Below are 16,675 nucleotides of genomic sequence, written 5' to 3'. Positions count from 1 at the left end.
TATCTTACCACCACCAGGTATGGCGTGAATAAATAATGCTCTGTAAAGCGTCTTTGTCACAAACATCTAAAGTCTAAATGCTAAAAGTTCATTGAAATTCACAGATTTTTTTTTTTAATAAAAAGGATGACACAAATTGAGTTGAATAAATTATTTAAAATAGCTGTGAACATTTGGGATTTGATGCCAATATCTCTCACATATTTTGCACACATTTGCACAAACCCACTATATTGCCTGTTTTGCTTACAAGATACAAGAATGCATTTATTTAGAGCAACTGCTCAGGTGTATAGACTCTTATCAATATGCACAGACAAAGGTGTATGAAGACAACCGAGGTGCTATAGCCAAAAATCCAGTCAACAGGCACCAGTGCAAGAATACTGACATAAAATATCACTTTATTAGGGAAAATGTGAACAGTGGGAGGTTTATTTTGAAGTACTGTGCTACTGAGCAAATGTTTGCTGATGTACTGACAAAGCCAGCTACTAAGATCAAGTTAAGAAAGTTTTCAAGGGAGATTTGGTTTGGTATTTAAATGTGTTACTTTAAGAAAATATAAAAGCCTCATTCTGTTGTTTTGTTTCTCCATGTAGTGACATAAGAGTGAATATAATTGTAAATATAACGCTCTTATTAATGGTATTTGTAAAGGTTTGATTGGTTGAGCTTCCTTGAGGTGCCGTGTGACGTATGACGTAAGCACGCATTCTGTAAACACCGTGAAAACAAACAAACAAACAAACAAACAAACAGCTCTATGCTCAAAATGCAAATAAGAAAAACATACATATGCATGTTACCAACAGGGAAGTAGCCTAATGCAATCATCACTCCTACTCATCTATATTAGAAGAACCAGGTCTAGACCATGAGTCTCGTATAAAACAGACCTTTTCCATCACAGCAGGGGTGCTCCATGCAGATTTTACTCTGAAGGTCCAAAGCGGAACTGGACAATCCTATTTTCAGCACGGTCCTCTGGCGCATCTGGAGCCGGGAGGGGGGCACCGATGACGGAGGTGTAAAAGCGCGCTCCAGCTGTGGCTCCAGCGCAGACCGGACAGCGCTGCTCTCTCTGACCGCCTTTGAAACGCTCTCTCCTGGACTGCACCATGTCTGCGCCCGCGGGCCCAAAGATGTACTCTAAACTCATCACCGGGGAGCAGGGCCCCAGAGGTACGGGCAACATGCGCTCAGGTGTCGGGCTTATGTTTGTTGACACTTTACTGTTACAGCCAATTATACTCTCTTACAGCCTAGTTTAAACAAGCTACTTAATGGTAATTTTTGCTTTAATTTACCCAAGGACTTATTATTTATTATTATTATTATAATTTTTAATCTATGATCTGCAAGTAATTATCTTTTTATTCGCGTGACGTTTTCTAATGATTGCATAAGAGACGAGATCTGTAATTGCACAACAGACAAACAAATCTATTTGTGCATTTTAGTTTTAAAGGGCCAGTATTATGCTATTTTCTCGGGCCGGGCATGTTAACGCGTTAATATTGCATAAAAAACAAAAAAACAAAAACAAAAAAAATAAAAAAAAAAATGCAGTTTTTTATTATTTATTTACTTTTATTGTAAAGGTCTGTTGCTCACTTGCTTTTACTTTTGAAAAAGTCCACCGTGAGCGTTTCTTTATATTTGACTCTTTTCTTTACACTTTTTTCACTTCTGACCATGTGCGATGCAACGTGTCCGAGCCTCCGTGAGCCGCGGGCTCCAGCTCGGCCGGACCAGCCGTGTGCTCTGAGCTGAGCTTGTTTGTTTAGTTCAGTGCTGCAGGAGGAGTCACTGATTTACCCAGATACCATTGGAAGAAAAATTGTGATTGGTCCATTTCCATTCCATTGGAGCCTTCGGCGGCTGACCCGTGCAATTCAAGTCAATGTGGGGGTGAGTTTGAGTTTGACAGTTTTTTTAGCCAATCATATTTCATTGAGTTATGGGAGGGATCATATAACAAAATCTTCCGGACCTTCGTGAATACCCTGTTATAGCATATGTAAGCGAGACCACAGCAATGAAAACCGCACTGAATACCTCTATTTGGACGCGTCAGGGGCGGCTAGCAGCCCATGGAGGCTTGGAGCCTGCGGCTGGGCCGGAGCTAGGAGCCCACGGCTGGGCCAGAGTTAGGTGGAACGCAGGGACAACGTAAACAGTATGGAAAGAAAGTTCATGGAGAAGATGGGAGTGATAGCAAGGTAGACAGAGCCAACGCAACAACACTCAAATATTATGATGTCAATAAACCAGTCAACCTATCAGTGAATGCGAGTTCTGAAGGAATAGGAGCAGTCCTGCTGCAGGATGGACATCCTGTAGCATACGGATCAAGAGCACTTATGGACTGTCAGCAAAGGCACACTCAGATTGAAAAAGATCTCCTTGCTATTGTGTACAGCTGTGAAAATTTTCATCAGTACGTTTATGGAAAAGACATTCAAGTGGAAAGTGACCACAAGCCGTTGGAGAGCATCTTCAAAAAGTCACTGCACAAAGCTCCCATGAGGCTACAACGAATGCTTCTAGAGGTGAACATGATTACACAGCAATTACCAATGTTTGAGGAAAAAACTACACACATTTCAAAAAGCTACAGCAGAAGACACAGAAATGCAGTTACTCAAAGACATGACACTAAAAGGTTGGCCAAATGAAAGGCATGCAGTACCAAAAGACATTTTGACATGTTGGACATTTAGGAATGAGATCACATACACATCAGGACTGATGTTCAAAGCTGCAAAGATCATTGTCCCTTCTCAGCTCAGACAAGAAATGCTTGAGAAAACACACAAGTCACACCTAAGAGTAGTGAAATGTAAAGGAAGAGCTAGAGACATTTTGTATTGGCCAAACATGTCATCAGACATTGAGCAAATTATATTAGCATGTGTAGTGTGTAACCAACACAGAAATAGCAATCCAAGAGAGCCACTACTTTCACATCCAATACCCAGCAGGCCATGAGCGAAAGTAGGCACTGATCTCTTCCACTACAATAGATCTGAATGTCTTTTGTGTGTGGACTACTTTTCAAAGTTCCCAGAACTCATGAAGCTGAAGGACAATACTAGTTCCAGTGTTATAGTGGCTATAAAGTCAATGTTTGCCAGGCATGGTATACCTTATGTGCTAATATCAGATAATGGTCCTCAGTATGACCGGAGCAGGAGCTGTGTTCACATTGCCGGCAGTAAGTCAGACCTGTTCTCGGTGCATGTTGGACTCCGCCAGGGCTGCCCTTTGTCACCGGTTCTGTTCATTGTATTTATGGACAGAATTTCTAGGCGCAGTCAGGGGCCGGAGGGGGTCCGGTTTGGGGACCACAGGATCTCATCTCTGCTGTTCGCAGATGATGTTGTCCTGATGGCTCCATCAAACCAGGACCTGCAATGTGCACTGGGGCGGGTTGCAGCCGAGTGTGAAGCGGCTGGGATGAAGATCAGCTCCTCCAAATCGAGGCCATGGTCCTCGACCGGAAAAAGGTGGCTTGCCCTCTCCAGGTGGGTGGAGAGTCCCTGCCTCAAGTGGAGGAGTTCAAGTATCTCGGATTCTTGTTCACGAGTGAGGGGAGGATGGAGCGTGAGATTGACAGGCGGATCGGTGCAGCGTCGGCAGTGATGCGGTCGCTGTATCGGACCGTTGTGGTGAAGAGGAGCTGAGTCGAAAGGCGAAGCTCTCGATTTACCGGTCAATCTACGTTCCTACTCTCACCTATGGTCATGAGCTCTGGGTAGTGACCGAAAGGACAAGATCGCGGATACAAGCGGTCGAAATGAGTTTCCTCTGCAGGGTGGCTGGGCACTCCCTTAGAGATAGGGTGAGGAGCTCAGTCACACGGGAGGAGCTCGGAGTAGAGCCGCTGCTCCTCCACGTCGAGAGGAGCCAGTTGAGGTGGCTCGGGCATCTGTTCCGGATGCCTCCTGGGCGCCTCCCTCGGGAGGAGGCCACGGGGAAGACCCAGGACACGCTGGAGGGACTATGTCTCTCGGCTGGCCTGGGAACGTCTTGGGATCCCCCTGGAAGAGCTGGAGGAAGTGTGTGTGGAGAGGGAAGTCTGGGAGGCCCTCCTCAGACTGTTGCCCCCGCGACCCGACCTTGGATTAGCGGAAGAAAATGGATGGATGGATGGGTCCTCAGTATGCCAGTGCTAATTTTAAAAAGTTCGCAGAAAACTGGGAGTTCAGACACATCACTTCCAGTCCCACACATGCTCAACTTGTATGACTGTACAAACTATAAAGAATCTGCTGAAGGAAACAGAGTGCAGCAGAGGCGACCCCTACATTTCACTTTTGGAGTGCTAGAAAATGTAAGACTATCCTCAGCACAGTTGCTAATGGGATGTAGGCTGAACGGAAAACTGCCTACTTCAACATCTCTACTCACTCTGGATGGATCTGACGAGGTTCATCAGCAGCTGAAAGAAAAAAAGAAACCATATTTTGACAGACAAACAAGGACACTGCCTGATTTGCAAGATGGAGAAAATGTTTGCATGCAACCAGGAGAATCATGGCAGCCAGCGGTGGTCCTGCACAAACAAGAGCAGCCACGTTCATTTGCTGTTCATACACCTAATGGTAGGGTGTACAGAAGAAACCGGAAACATCTACATAAAACAGAGGAGAAGACATTCACAAAAAAACGGACAAGACACTAATCTGGAAATGGACTCTCAAATACAAAGAAGCGATGCCAAGACTTTCCAAACTGATTCACCTGATCAACATGTTGATGCACATGATTCACAGATAAATGTTAATGCTGATGCAGTCTCATACCTAACAAGATCTGGCAGAGCAGTAAAACTACCTGCTAAAGACAAAGAGTAATGTGAATGTATTATTGTGCTTAATTTTGATTTCAGATTGTTAATATTAAGGAGGTTCTGAGTTACAGGCAACATCTCCAGCATTTTATTTTGTTAAAATGAAAAAAACTTGTACTGTTGGTTATAAGGGTACCTTGAAAAAAAGGTGTACTGTAATAATTATACTTGAACATATAACTTGTTAAAAAAGAGAATGTGATTTATTATTAGTACGGCATCCATAGGATTACGAGCTGTGTAGCTGTTCCTAAGGTGTTATATAAAAGTTTAAATTGTTAAAATGATCGATGTTCATGCCTTCTAAATATAACAGTTACCCCCTTTCTACTGGGGTCTGACAGGCGTCTTCTGTGATGCTGTTTAAATCCAGGCTCAAAACATTTCTGTTTAACTGTGCATATAACTGAAAGGTTTTCATTCCGCACTCTTCTCTCCAATTTATGTCTCTCTTTTTTAATTTTAATCTTCATGATTATTTATGTTTTGATTTGTTTTTATTATGATTTTAATGTATTTCTTATTCTGTAAAGCACTTTGAATTACTTTGTGTACGAATTGTGCCATACAAATAAACTTGCCTTGCCTTGATTCTCTGTTGTCTTGTTTTTTGTTTTTTTTTTAGCTCTCTTTGTTTTATTGAAAACCCATTTTGGTTATCCACACACAGAGAGGGCTTTCTGCACATGATGTTCTTCTTTCTTCATTCCCTATGTGCTTGTAAGAACCTGTAGGAACTTGTAGAAGTCCTGCACAAATATAAATGGCCTGTGGGCTTGTAAAAAGGCCTATCCTTTGGTTGAAGTGTATTTAGTGCATCTGAACATGTAAACTATTCTACATAGGACTTTATGACCACAGTAATCAGTTAGAAAGCTGTACGTCTCTGAGTAGATTTCAGACCTCATACTTTTAGTCCTTTTGGAGTAATATATTCAACAGTGTAACAGTACTCTTAAAAGCTTTACTCTTCCCACTGTGAGTAACAGGAGTGAAATATTGATATATCATATCATTTAATGTGATGTTACATTATTGATATCATGGGCTGCTGTATTCATATGTCATCAAGAGTGTTTTTTGGTTTATTTTACAAAATTATTTTGTTACAGCTACAGTTTTTTTTTTTTTTTTTATTTAGAGAAAGGAAACGTTTATGCAACACATTTGACATTTTCACACAATGTCCACCACCCCGGCTCTGCTCTGTTGCTTATCCACCACCACTATGTCTGGTTGGTTCGTCATCACCATCAGGATCTTGGCTCGGTCATTCTCCACAACCTTTGGAGGTGTTTACCACCTTGATTTGGGTCTCCACCCCGTACTCTGCACAGATGTTTCTGTACACTATGCCCACTTGATTATGTCACTCTATGTTTGCTTTCCCTGCAGCATCTTACACCCTGCAGTTATGTGCTGGACTGTCTCAGGAGCCTCTTTACACAGCCTACACCGTGGGTCTTGTCTGGTGTGGTAGATCTGGGCCTCTAGTGCTCAGGGCCTGCTCCTGAGCAGCCAGGATGAGCCTCTGTGCTGCCCTTCAGACCCTCTCAAGCCACTGGTAGGATTTCTTGATATCAGCCACTTCAGTTATGTTCCGGTGGTACGTCCCGTGTAGGGGCTTGCCCTGCCACGATGGTTCCTCCAGCACCTCTTCCTCTGGACCCCACTGTCTGATACATTCTCTGAACACGTCATCTGTTGGGGCCTTGTTCTTGATGTACTCATGGAGCTTAGATGTTTCATCCTGGACAGTGGTTCCCACACTCACTATTCCTCGGCCTCTTTTCTTCCGGCTCGCGTACAGTCTCAGGGTGCTGGATTTGGGATGGACTCCTCCAGTTGAGCTGACTTCTTAGGGCTTGTCTCACTCATTGCAGTTATTTGGCCATAGCCACTTTCCTTGTTGTCTCTTCGAGGTTGCCATTTGCTTGTGGGGTACCAAGGTACTTGTAACTGTCCTCAACATCTGCTATTTTTCCCTTTTTGAGCCCCTCTGTGTGGACTGCCTTTCCTCTCTTTGTCACCATCCTACTACATCAATGCCGATGCTGCACCGATCCACCTGTCAATCTTACGCTCCGTTCTCCCCTCACTCGTGAACAAGACCCCGACATACTTGAACTCTTCCACTGAGGCAGGGACTCTCCACCCACCCGGAGAGGGCAAGCCACCTTTTTCTGGTCGAGAACCTCGGACTTGGAAGAGCTGATTCTCATCCCAGCCACTTCACAGTTTGCTGCAAACCACCCCAGTGCACATTGCAGGTCCTGGTTTGATGAAGTCAACAGGACCACATCATCTACACATTATCAAATCATTCAGTTTAAGCAAGTTGGTGTGAATAAACAATGTGCAGCTCATATTTAATAATGCCTTTAATAAAATGTGCTTTTAAGCGCCAAAACATTGTTTTGTTAGTGGTCCCAGACTGCTACACATTCAGACTTATCGTCGGCATCTAAAGGGTTAACCTTTTCCAAGTGACTGACATTTAGCTCTCGACCAATGAGCTGTTCTTAAGCTGCGCACTCATCCCGCCCCATGGCCCCACATGCGTGCAGCATGGATCTGTTAAAATAACTGGATAGGGTATTGCTGCTTGTAGCTGCCGCCAGATGATGTAGTGGTCTCTTACTGGTCTCTTACTGGTACTAAGGATTTTTCTCATAGAGCACAATGTAATCATGGACTACTCGTGTTCGGCTGACAGGGCACCTTCAACTTTCAAAAATGTCGGATTTTGTGGTAATTTTTACCTATCTGTCTCAGATCAAAATCCTTCAGTTGTCTTAAAAAACGCTTTATAATCGTTAGCTCCAGGTACGCTCTGCTTCGCTCTACTTCCTCTCTCTGTGATTGGTCAAAGCGATCACGTGATACACGAGACCGCGCTCTGTGCATGTCATGGATCTATTAAAATAAGTGGATAGGGTATTGCTAGCTTGTAGCTGCCTCCAGCTGATGTAGTGATCACTCACTGGTACTTCCGCAGAAAAAATCTCATGGGCTGATTGAGGATTTTTCTTGTAGAGCACAATGTAATCACAATCTGCTCGTGTTCTGCTGACAGGGCACCTACAATTTTCAAAAATGTCAGATTTGCTGGCAATTTTTACCTATTTTTAGACCATAAATCTTTTCTCCACTCAAAATCCTTCAGTTGTCCTAAAAGAACGTTTTATAATCGTTAGCTCTGGCTCCACTCTAGCTCCGCTCTAGCTCCTCTCGCTCCGATTGGTCAAAGTGATCACGTGATAGACAAGCCCGTGCTTCATGTGTGCGCTTGCGAGCCTTCGCTTGTGCCTGTAGAATAAACACAAAATAACACAATAACACAAAATACATTTGTGTCATCTGCGAATAACACTGTTTTAAACAATGAAGACACTTTGCATAGATCATTAAAATATACAGTAAATCATTTAAGTCCTAACACAGACCCTTGTGGCAGGCCACAAACAATGAACTCAGAGACACTGAAGGGTGTCTACAGGGACAATAAAACCTGTGCCGCCTTTACACAGGCAAGACACTAAATTAAACTGCACTATGGCTTTTCTAGTTGGGGTCGTTGGGGTGTAATGAGTACGCATAAGATACATGAAGTATTGAGTGGACAGAAGTTATACAGGGACATTATTTCATAGCAGTTTATTATCTACTTATACAACTTGTATTGTGATATTTATGGGACTTCTTATTTTTGTTTTGTTCATTGTTCATTTTGTGTTTCTCCAGTCTCTCCGTCTGCGGCTGGTCGGCCACAAGGAAGATCTGCTCCTAGTCCCGGTCTTAGTCCTGGTCGGGGTCCTGGTCTATACAAAGCCTCTACCATGGCTCTGGCTGCTCTGTGTGTGATCCCGCTCATCTTCGCCAGTGGTCTGCCTACTCACAGTGAGTACTTGTACTATCACAACTACTGGTACTGAGTCTGCAGAATGATGCAAAAAAATAATGACTGAAAAAGGCAGTGAGGAGAGGAAGTCAAACTTAAAACTATCACTTAAGGAGATTTGTTCAAAATATTTCCTCTTTCATAAATGTCTTCATCAATTTCACAGATTCAGCTTTTACTGAGTGTCCACATTTCATCATACTTCAAACAAAACAACAAGAGTCAGATCCTCTTTTGTTACGTAAAGTGTTCTGAGGCCAGGATCTGACTCACTGTTAAACTTCTTCTATTAAAGGTGCATTGTGTAACTTTTCTGGTGGAGGGTACATCAGATGTTTCTCCATGGAGATGTTATTGCTTTGTCTGGAATGTTTCACAGTATGGCATTAAAGCTTTCTATCTTCATGCAGACCAAACCAGACCAAGTTACAGGTCAGGTTGTTCTACTAGGTATTTTTGAGCTATAAAACCATCTATAATTGAATAAATAAAAAGAAGAGCTGTTTAATGTCACACTGTGGAACATTCCAGGCAGAGTATTGACGTATCCATAGAAACTAGAAGGTGATGGACCCCCAACCAAAAAGTTACATGTTAAATCTGGAGTTGGAGTTTAATGGCACTTACTCAAATTAACCCACACCCAAGGCACCCAAGATTCTGCAGTGTCAAAATTTCAAGAGCTTTTGATGCTACTACTACTACTACTACTACTACTACTACTACTACTACTACTACTACTACTACTACTACTACTACTACTACTCTGACTTATGAACTGTCCTGTGGTGTTGTCCAGATCAGAAGAACCAGACGAGTGAAGGAGAGACCATCCCTCAGACTGAGAAACAGGAGCAGGAGGTGAATGTGACAGAGCTTCTGTCCATCATCAGCAAACTGAAGGAGGAGAACCAGCAGCTCAGGGCCGAGCTCAACAGCTCCAAAGGTACAAACACCGAGATGATGGACCAAAACACCAAAACACGTTAAATAAAACACCGTTAAGATCATTATATTTAAATTTGGCTACTTTTTAGGTTTCATATTTTTCTTCCTGGTTGGAAATCTTGGGGTGATAAGAACAAGAACAAAGTTTGTTTGAGATGTTCTGCTGCAGAACTGCCCTGCCTCTTTTTTATGGTCACCCACTTTTGGCTTTGGCAAACTTGTCACAGAGATTATGCCAGACTTTTCTACGCTGATCTTCATCCGAGTCTAAAATGTCTGCGATCTCCCTCTGTGAATTTCTTGCCATTTGCTGTCTTTATAGTCACTTACCGTCGTGTTGTACAGATGTTTGTATTTTTTCACCATTTCCTCCAGCTGTGACTCAAAACCATCCTTTTTTCCCCACTGTTCTCCCGCCCATTCAAACTGGGGAACAAAGGTCCAAACCCAGACTCCTGAATGAGCGGGGAGTAGCTCCGGTGCAGGCCAGGCTCTGATGAGCTGGAGCACAAAGTGGTATTCGGTTTCTCGGATGAGAAGCGCTTTCCCCAGGAAGAACCAAGTGCACGAAGGATGGACCACTCATGACAAGATATAACCAACCAAATGGGATTCGCGCTTCTGTCTGGATGTTTTGCACCACCTCGGAACCAGCTGCAGTCCTTGAGCACAGAGGACAGGAGCAGCCCCCCTGGACCTTGTAGTCCACAGCGCATTGTCACATGTTTTTTTTTTTAAAGCGGAATTAATTTGTATTCCAAATTATTATTATTAATTATTTTTAATTGGAATTAAAGCTCTCATGTAAACAAGTGTAGTGTACAGAAAATTCCTCTTTCCTGTAAGTAGTCACAGCAAGTTAAGTACTTAAGTTTTCATTCATGGAACTCATGTTGTGAAACTGTGCCAATGAATCAGTCAGTTCCTCAAATCTGAAATATTTAGGAAGAAGTTCATCTTGGTAAAACCATGGAAACCGATTGCCTTGAACTGAGCAAGTAAATACTACTCATATGCACAAGTGAGAGTAAAAACAGGTTCTATTCTACAATAATGCCATTTAGATCTGCATCAGATACAAGGATTTGAATATTTATTAGCAGCAAAACTTTTCAGTTCAGTTTAAGTTCAAAACACATTGTATCATGTGCAACAAATAAAATAATAAAGCTCAGATTGAATGAGGATGTAGAGACTGAATAAACAGAGGGAGGATGTAGAGACTGAATGAACAGGGAGGATGTAGAGACTGAATGAACAGAGGGAGGATGTAGAGACTGAATGAACAGAGGGAGGATGTAGAGACTGAATGAACAGAGGGAGGATGTAGAGACTGAATGAACAGAGGGAGGATGTAGAGACTGAATGAACAGAGGGAGGATGTAGAGACATCCTGGGATGAGTCGGGAATGAGTGGCGGCTGTAGGAAAAACAGGTAGGTAGAAAAGGAGGAATAGGAACAGGAAAATGGAGCTGGACTCTTGACTTTAACACGTCACTGTTGAAGTTACTCATCTCATTCAAGGTGACCTCAGTCTAACTGACAAGTCATGTGCTTTTTTCACCTAGAAAGTAACTGTTACTTTATCACAATCATTCAACATCAAGATCCACAAATTTGTAGCTGTGAGTGACGTAAATGAGCTGAATGCAAGTGAACCTTAGTGTTAGATTTGACTGTGTATGATGCAAAATTGACTGTTGCTGTTGTCTCCTCAAACACTTACCTCAAGTCATGTTTTGTTTTATTTGCATGTTTTCGTTCTATTCACATGTTTTTGAGTAACCAGACTGTCTACACCTCCAGTGCTCAAAATGTTCTGTTGCACCTTGTGATGTTAAGAACAGAAAAATGTTACCTTAAGATCAGTAGAGGTTGACAATTCCAGGTCGGAAATCACGCAAATGACCCTAATGAAGGTGAATGGAGTTTTAAAAGACATTCTCTCCTTTTCCTCTCTCTCCTCTCCCTCCCCTTCTCCTCTCGCTTCCTCTACTTTTTCCCTTTCTCCTTTCACTAGCCTTCTCCTCTCTCTCTTTCCCTCTCCTCTCCTCTCCTCTCTTTCTCCTTTCCCTACTTTTCTTCTCTCTCTTTTCTCTCACCCCCCCACACACACACTCTTTTTCCCTCTACTCTATCTCTCCTCTTTCTTTCCCTCTGCTCTGTCCTGTCTTTTAAAAGACAGTGGAGCACTTCCTGTATTACCACATGACATCACAAGGTGGAACTCAGCCTAAATGTGCAGGTTTTGTGTGTGTCTGTTTAAGTTTAGGGTGATGGTGTTCGTGTTATAAAGGCATTCACTTTTTATGGTTTATCATTTATATTTTCTTCAGCAGTACTAACTCAAACTTCAAAATGTGTGATGGTGACAGACCCGGTGCCCTGTCCGACCCTCATGTATGTCTCTTCTGGTCCTTTCAGCTGTTCAGACCCTCAGTCCTCCTCTCCAGTGCCCTCCCACCTGGTTGCCTTTCAGTGGCAGTTGTTACTATATCTCCGGACAGGCTCTGAGCTGGGAAGGGAGTCAGAGTTTCTGTGAAAGCCAGGGCGGCCACCTCGCCATCATCAAGAGCAAAAAGGAGCAGGTAACAGCGCTGAAGAGCACAGCTATGAAGCCAATGCTCAACATGTAATATTCATGAATAGATGTGGTGTTGTGTTGGGGCATAGGCCTGTTTTAGTGCTGTTTTAATCTTAGTCTAGCCCTGGTGGCATTTAAAATATAAAATCAAACAGTTAAATCAATCAGCATAACTTGATTTTTCACTGAGGGATGATTGAAGCACATTGAGCAGTAAATAAGGCAAACAAAAGTCTCAGTGCAGTTTAACTGTAGGACTGGTCAGGTAGGGTCAGGTGTGTGTATCTCTGTCAAACTATACGCAGTCAAAACTGTAGCACTGATCTTTCTACAGCCTGTTATCTATCAGTATAGTCTGTGGAGTTTGCATGTTCTCTCTGTGTCTGGGTGGTTTCCGCTGGACATTCTCTTGTCCCCATCAACCCAAAACATGCATGATAAGTCAAATCCTGACCAAGACTAGCTGAAGATCTGGAGATGGGTCCTGGGTGTTCAGCAGCAGCTCCAGTTTGCTCCAGTGCTCTGTTTGAAGGATCACGCTCAAAATGTAGAGGAGGAATTTCTCTCACGGGAGACCAGTAAAGTACAGTACCTGATCTCTCTCTCCTCTCTCCCCTCTTTTCGCTCTTCTCTCTTCTCTCTTTTCTCTTCTCAGACATTTCTGTGGAACCTTATTCCTCGTACTGACCGGAGCGAGTTCTGGATTGGCCTCATAGACGAATTCCCTCCGGATTTGTGGTACTGGGTGGACGGGACGCAGCTGGTTGGAGGGTGGGTGCTACACACGTTATTAACCTCATATAGTAACTTTTTTGGAGGGAGGTACGCCATCTGCTTCTCTCCATGGAATCACTGTTGCATTGCCTGGAACGTTCTGCAGTGTGGCATCAAACTTAACTATCTTGCATTTATTCAGTTGCAGGTGTTTTATTGCTCAGTGTCTCCATGGAGATAGATAAGTTTAATGCCTTACTGTGGAACAATCCAGACAAAGCACTAATGGGGCCCAGTCAAGCAGAAGTAAACAGCAAGGCCAAAAATTCAAGTTAATGTATCTGATATAAAAATGTATTGAACAGATACATATGTACTGTTTATGAAACTGTTGACCTTTTTTCTGCACCATTTTTGGTTCTAAAGTTCCATACGTTTTAAACAGACCATGTATGAAACATGGAACAAAAATTATTTCCCAAATTTCAAAGACCTGAAAATCATGTCAATAAATGGATGTATTTCATCATATCTTGTGTTATTCCATCTTTTAACTGTTGATGAAAGTACTTAAAATGATAAAAATTTGCTTGGAAGGACTGACATATTTTATAGAAATAGTTTCCTTTCATTTTGAAGTAATATTAAAGTATTCAGAAGAAAAAAGTTGACAAATTATGCAAAATCCTGCACCTTCTACTTGTTTGCACAATTTTCCCTCCGTTACTTTTCCCTCCGTTACCATGACCTTTCTTAATAAAAAATCTCATTAGTCAAAAAGTAAGAGGTTTTTCAACCTAATCTTGTACCATATGGTAGAAAACTATATGAAGCAAATATTCAAACCAGTTTGTTAAGGATATGGAAGTGAGAACCAAGAGTTATCACTGTTTGTATTTATTGCCCAAAAAGTGCTGCATATTTCATTCCCTCTGTTACTCACATAAGTTTTAAAATTTTTTGACAACAACTTGAAAGAATATCACAGGTTTAACTTTACCCTGTTGGAGTGTTTAACTCTTTCCTACATTCTGATACTTTACTTATGTCAATAGTCCCTCTAGTTTCTGAATAAGAGACATTTGAATGTCAAAAATCTGCCCCTGTTTCCCTCCGTTACCACTTGACTGGACCCTAATATCTCAATGGAGACAAGCAGGTACCAAACTCTCCACCAGAAACGTTACAATTGCTCTTTTGTAACTATTAAAGACTGCAACTGGTTTGTGTGGAAGCCTATTTCTGCCAGTAAATAAAGAAATGAATAATAATAAATAAATTAGAAGCTTTCAAAGTTGACTCTAAACCTGCTCTCGCCATGCAGCACCTGGGCTGGTGCGACCATTTTCCTGGAGAAGCCATGTATGAACCCGCTACAAGTACAAATGTGCACTCATCTTACTAATTTACTTCACACTGTATCTAAATTATTTGCTATGCCATATTTTCATCACTGAGCAACCCAAAGTAGCCTATGCCAAGTGCCTCTGTGCCAACTGCCCAGCAAAGCTCATCAATTCGTGGTCAGAGCCAGGAGAGCGAGTGCACCCCATTTGGACTAAACCCACTACCATGGACAGAGTCACATAGATGGACACTTTGCACCTACTCATTCAATGTGGGATTTGTGTGGAAATCTCTCTTTCTTTTTCACAACATTCACAAGTTAACGAGGAAATGGAGCGCTGTGCAGACGTCCTGAGCACCTGGAGGACGACCCCTCCAGGAACATGACCGTGTGCTTCCATGAAAAGGGCAGATTTAGACTCAACTTTAAAACTCATAATTATGACTTTCTGTGAGCTTTTTATTTTTTTATGTACTTGTGGAAATGGGCTAATGTAATAATAATAATAATAATGATGATAATAATAATAATAATAATAATAATAATAATAATAATAATAATAATAATAATAATAATAATAATAATAATGCAATCTTAAATCATGCTAATTGCCAGATTTAGCTACAAGTGATGAAGTTTATAATTTTACTTTTTTTTTTTTTTTCACAATCCTGAGTTATATACCTCCACAATAGTTTTTTTTTTTTTTATCAACTTTTCTTCACAAACTGCCACTTAACTGATTTGAAAGTATTGTACATATTGAGCACAGATACTATCCAAATCAAATGAAAATTAAGACACATGACAACACAACCTGCCGCATGCACTTTAAATATTTTATTTTTATTGTGTTTTGATTTATTAATTGTCTTTCTCTGTTGTTGTCTGGGGTGAAGGTTCTGGGTGTCGACGGAGCCCGAACCCCAATACCCTGATGAATGGGGGCCCATGACTTCATTACCTATTCCTACTGGGGTACATGACATCATGCCCAATGACTGTGGATTCATCTCGAAGAAGTTGGAGACCAGAGTGGCCACTCGCAGCTGGTACCAAGCCCCCTGCAGCACGATTCTGGACTTTATCTGTGAGAAGAAAGTTCCAGGAGCAACCGCCAAGAGCCAAAATTAAAGAGCACCACCCAGACCGAAGCACACAATCTGAACTAGGAGTCTGCCTTTTAAAGAGTGACCAGGAGTGTCCACCAAGAGCCTGAACTAAACTGGAGCACCACTCAGAAGAACCCAACCAATCTGAGCCATGCACCTGCCCATCATCTGTGAGAAAGAAGAACCAGGAGGAGCCATCAAGAGCCTAAAATAAACCAGAGCACCACCTAAACTAGAGCACCACCCAGACGGAAGAACCACCCAGAGGAAACCAACTCATCAGAACCATGAGTGTGCCCTTTATCTTTATCTGTGGGAAGGAGGAGGCATGAGCAACCACCAAGAACCAAAACTAACTAAACCTGCCACTTAAACCAGAGCACCCAACCTGAACCAGCAGTCTGCCCTTCATCTGGGGCAAAGAAGAGCCAGGAGGAGCCACCCAAAGTGAACCAACAACCAATTTGAACCATGATTCTGCCCTTTATCTGTGAGGAGGAAGGGCCAAGAGCACCAACCGAGAGCCCAAATTATAGGCACCACCTAAACTAGAGCACCACCGAGACTGAAGAACCACCCGGAGGAAACCAACCCTCACAGAACCATGAGTCTGCTCTTCATCTCTAAGAAACAGGGGCCAGGAGCAAGCATCAAGAGCCCAAACTAACTCGACTAGAGCACCACCCAAAGTGACCCAGACTTCTCACTGAGAGAGAGAAATGTTTAATTTATAATATATTCATTTTACTATTTTAGAAACAAAACAGTCTCAAGTGAAATCTATATATTTGTTGTGTATTTTTGTACGAATTTGAACTTTTTTATAAATCACTTCAATGTTGAGGTGTTTAATCTGTGTATCATTCTTTCATTCATTTTTCAAAATAAAACCAAAAATAAGAAAACGAGAAACCAACTATTTTCTTCATTATTTGTCTCCAAAACCAAAATGGAAATGGCTTTTGTGTTTAAATTGGATTTTGTGTTTAAATGAATTGTGGAAAAAACAGATAACGGTTTTCCCGTTTCTGTGAGTTTGGCGAAACTGAACCAGGATTAAACTAGGTATAAACAAGTTCTAAAACCAAATGAATCAGGACTAAACCAGGTCTAAATCACAACTAAACCGGTCTCAGTCCTGGTCTCTGTCCTGATCACCCGACAGTCAGCGCAGGTGCAACTCCGGGCCTGTCCCAACACTCAATCCTG

General features: G+C 42.1%; 1 protein-coding gene across 1 annotated transcript; it reads left to right on the top strand.

Annotated features, from left to right (window-relative positions):
* Window positions 1–995: 995 nt before the first annotated feature.
* LOC110162651 (C-type lectin domain family 4 member G-like) lies at window positions 996–16,217 on the top strand. The gene is made up of 6 exons (XM_020927551.2): window positions 996–1,185; window positions 8,603–8,758; window positions 9,559–9,705; window positions 12,133–12,296; window positions 12,948–13,063; window positions 15,254–16,217. Exons 1-6 carry the CDS (start codon window positions 1,122–1,124, stop codon window positions 15,486–15,488), a joined length of 882 nt encoding a protein of 293 aa, XP_020783210.2. The 5' UTR covers window positions 996–1,121; the 3' UTR covers window positions 15,489–16,217.
* Window positions 16,218–16,675: the final 458 nt, after the last annotated feature.

Source organism: Boleophthalmus pectinirostris, unplaced genomic scaffold (assembly GCF_026225935.1).
Source record: "Boleophthalmus pectinirostris isolate CB_2022bp ecotype Guang Dong unplaced genomic scaffold, ASM2622593v1 HiC_scaffold_21, whole genome shotgun sequence".
NCBI classification, from domain to species: domain Eukaryota; kingdom Metazoa; phylum Chordata; class Actinopteri; order Gobiiformes; family Gobiidae; genus Boleophthalmus; species Boleophthalmus pectinirostris.
The sequence above is the reverse complement of the archived record's forward strand: the minus strand, read 5'-3'. Positions and strand labels throughout refer to the sequence as shown.

What these genes read in the sequence shown, in the direction of transcription:
- LOC110162651 (XM_020927551.2), top strand. Translation starts at nt 1,122, where the DNA reads ATGTCTGCGCCCGCGGGCCCAAAGATGTACTCTAAACTCATCACCGGG. An exon ending in CAGTGGTCTGCCTACTCACA is followed by an intron (nt 8,759 to 9,558) that starts GTGAGTACTTGT and finishes GGTGTTGTCCAG; the next exon opens with ATCAGAAGAACCAGACGAGT. An exon ending in TCAAGAGCAAAAAGGAGCAG is followed by an intron (nt 12,297 to 12,947) that starts GTAACAGCGCTG and finishes TTCTCTTCTCAG; the next exon opens with ACATTTCTGTGGAACCTTAT.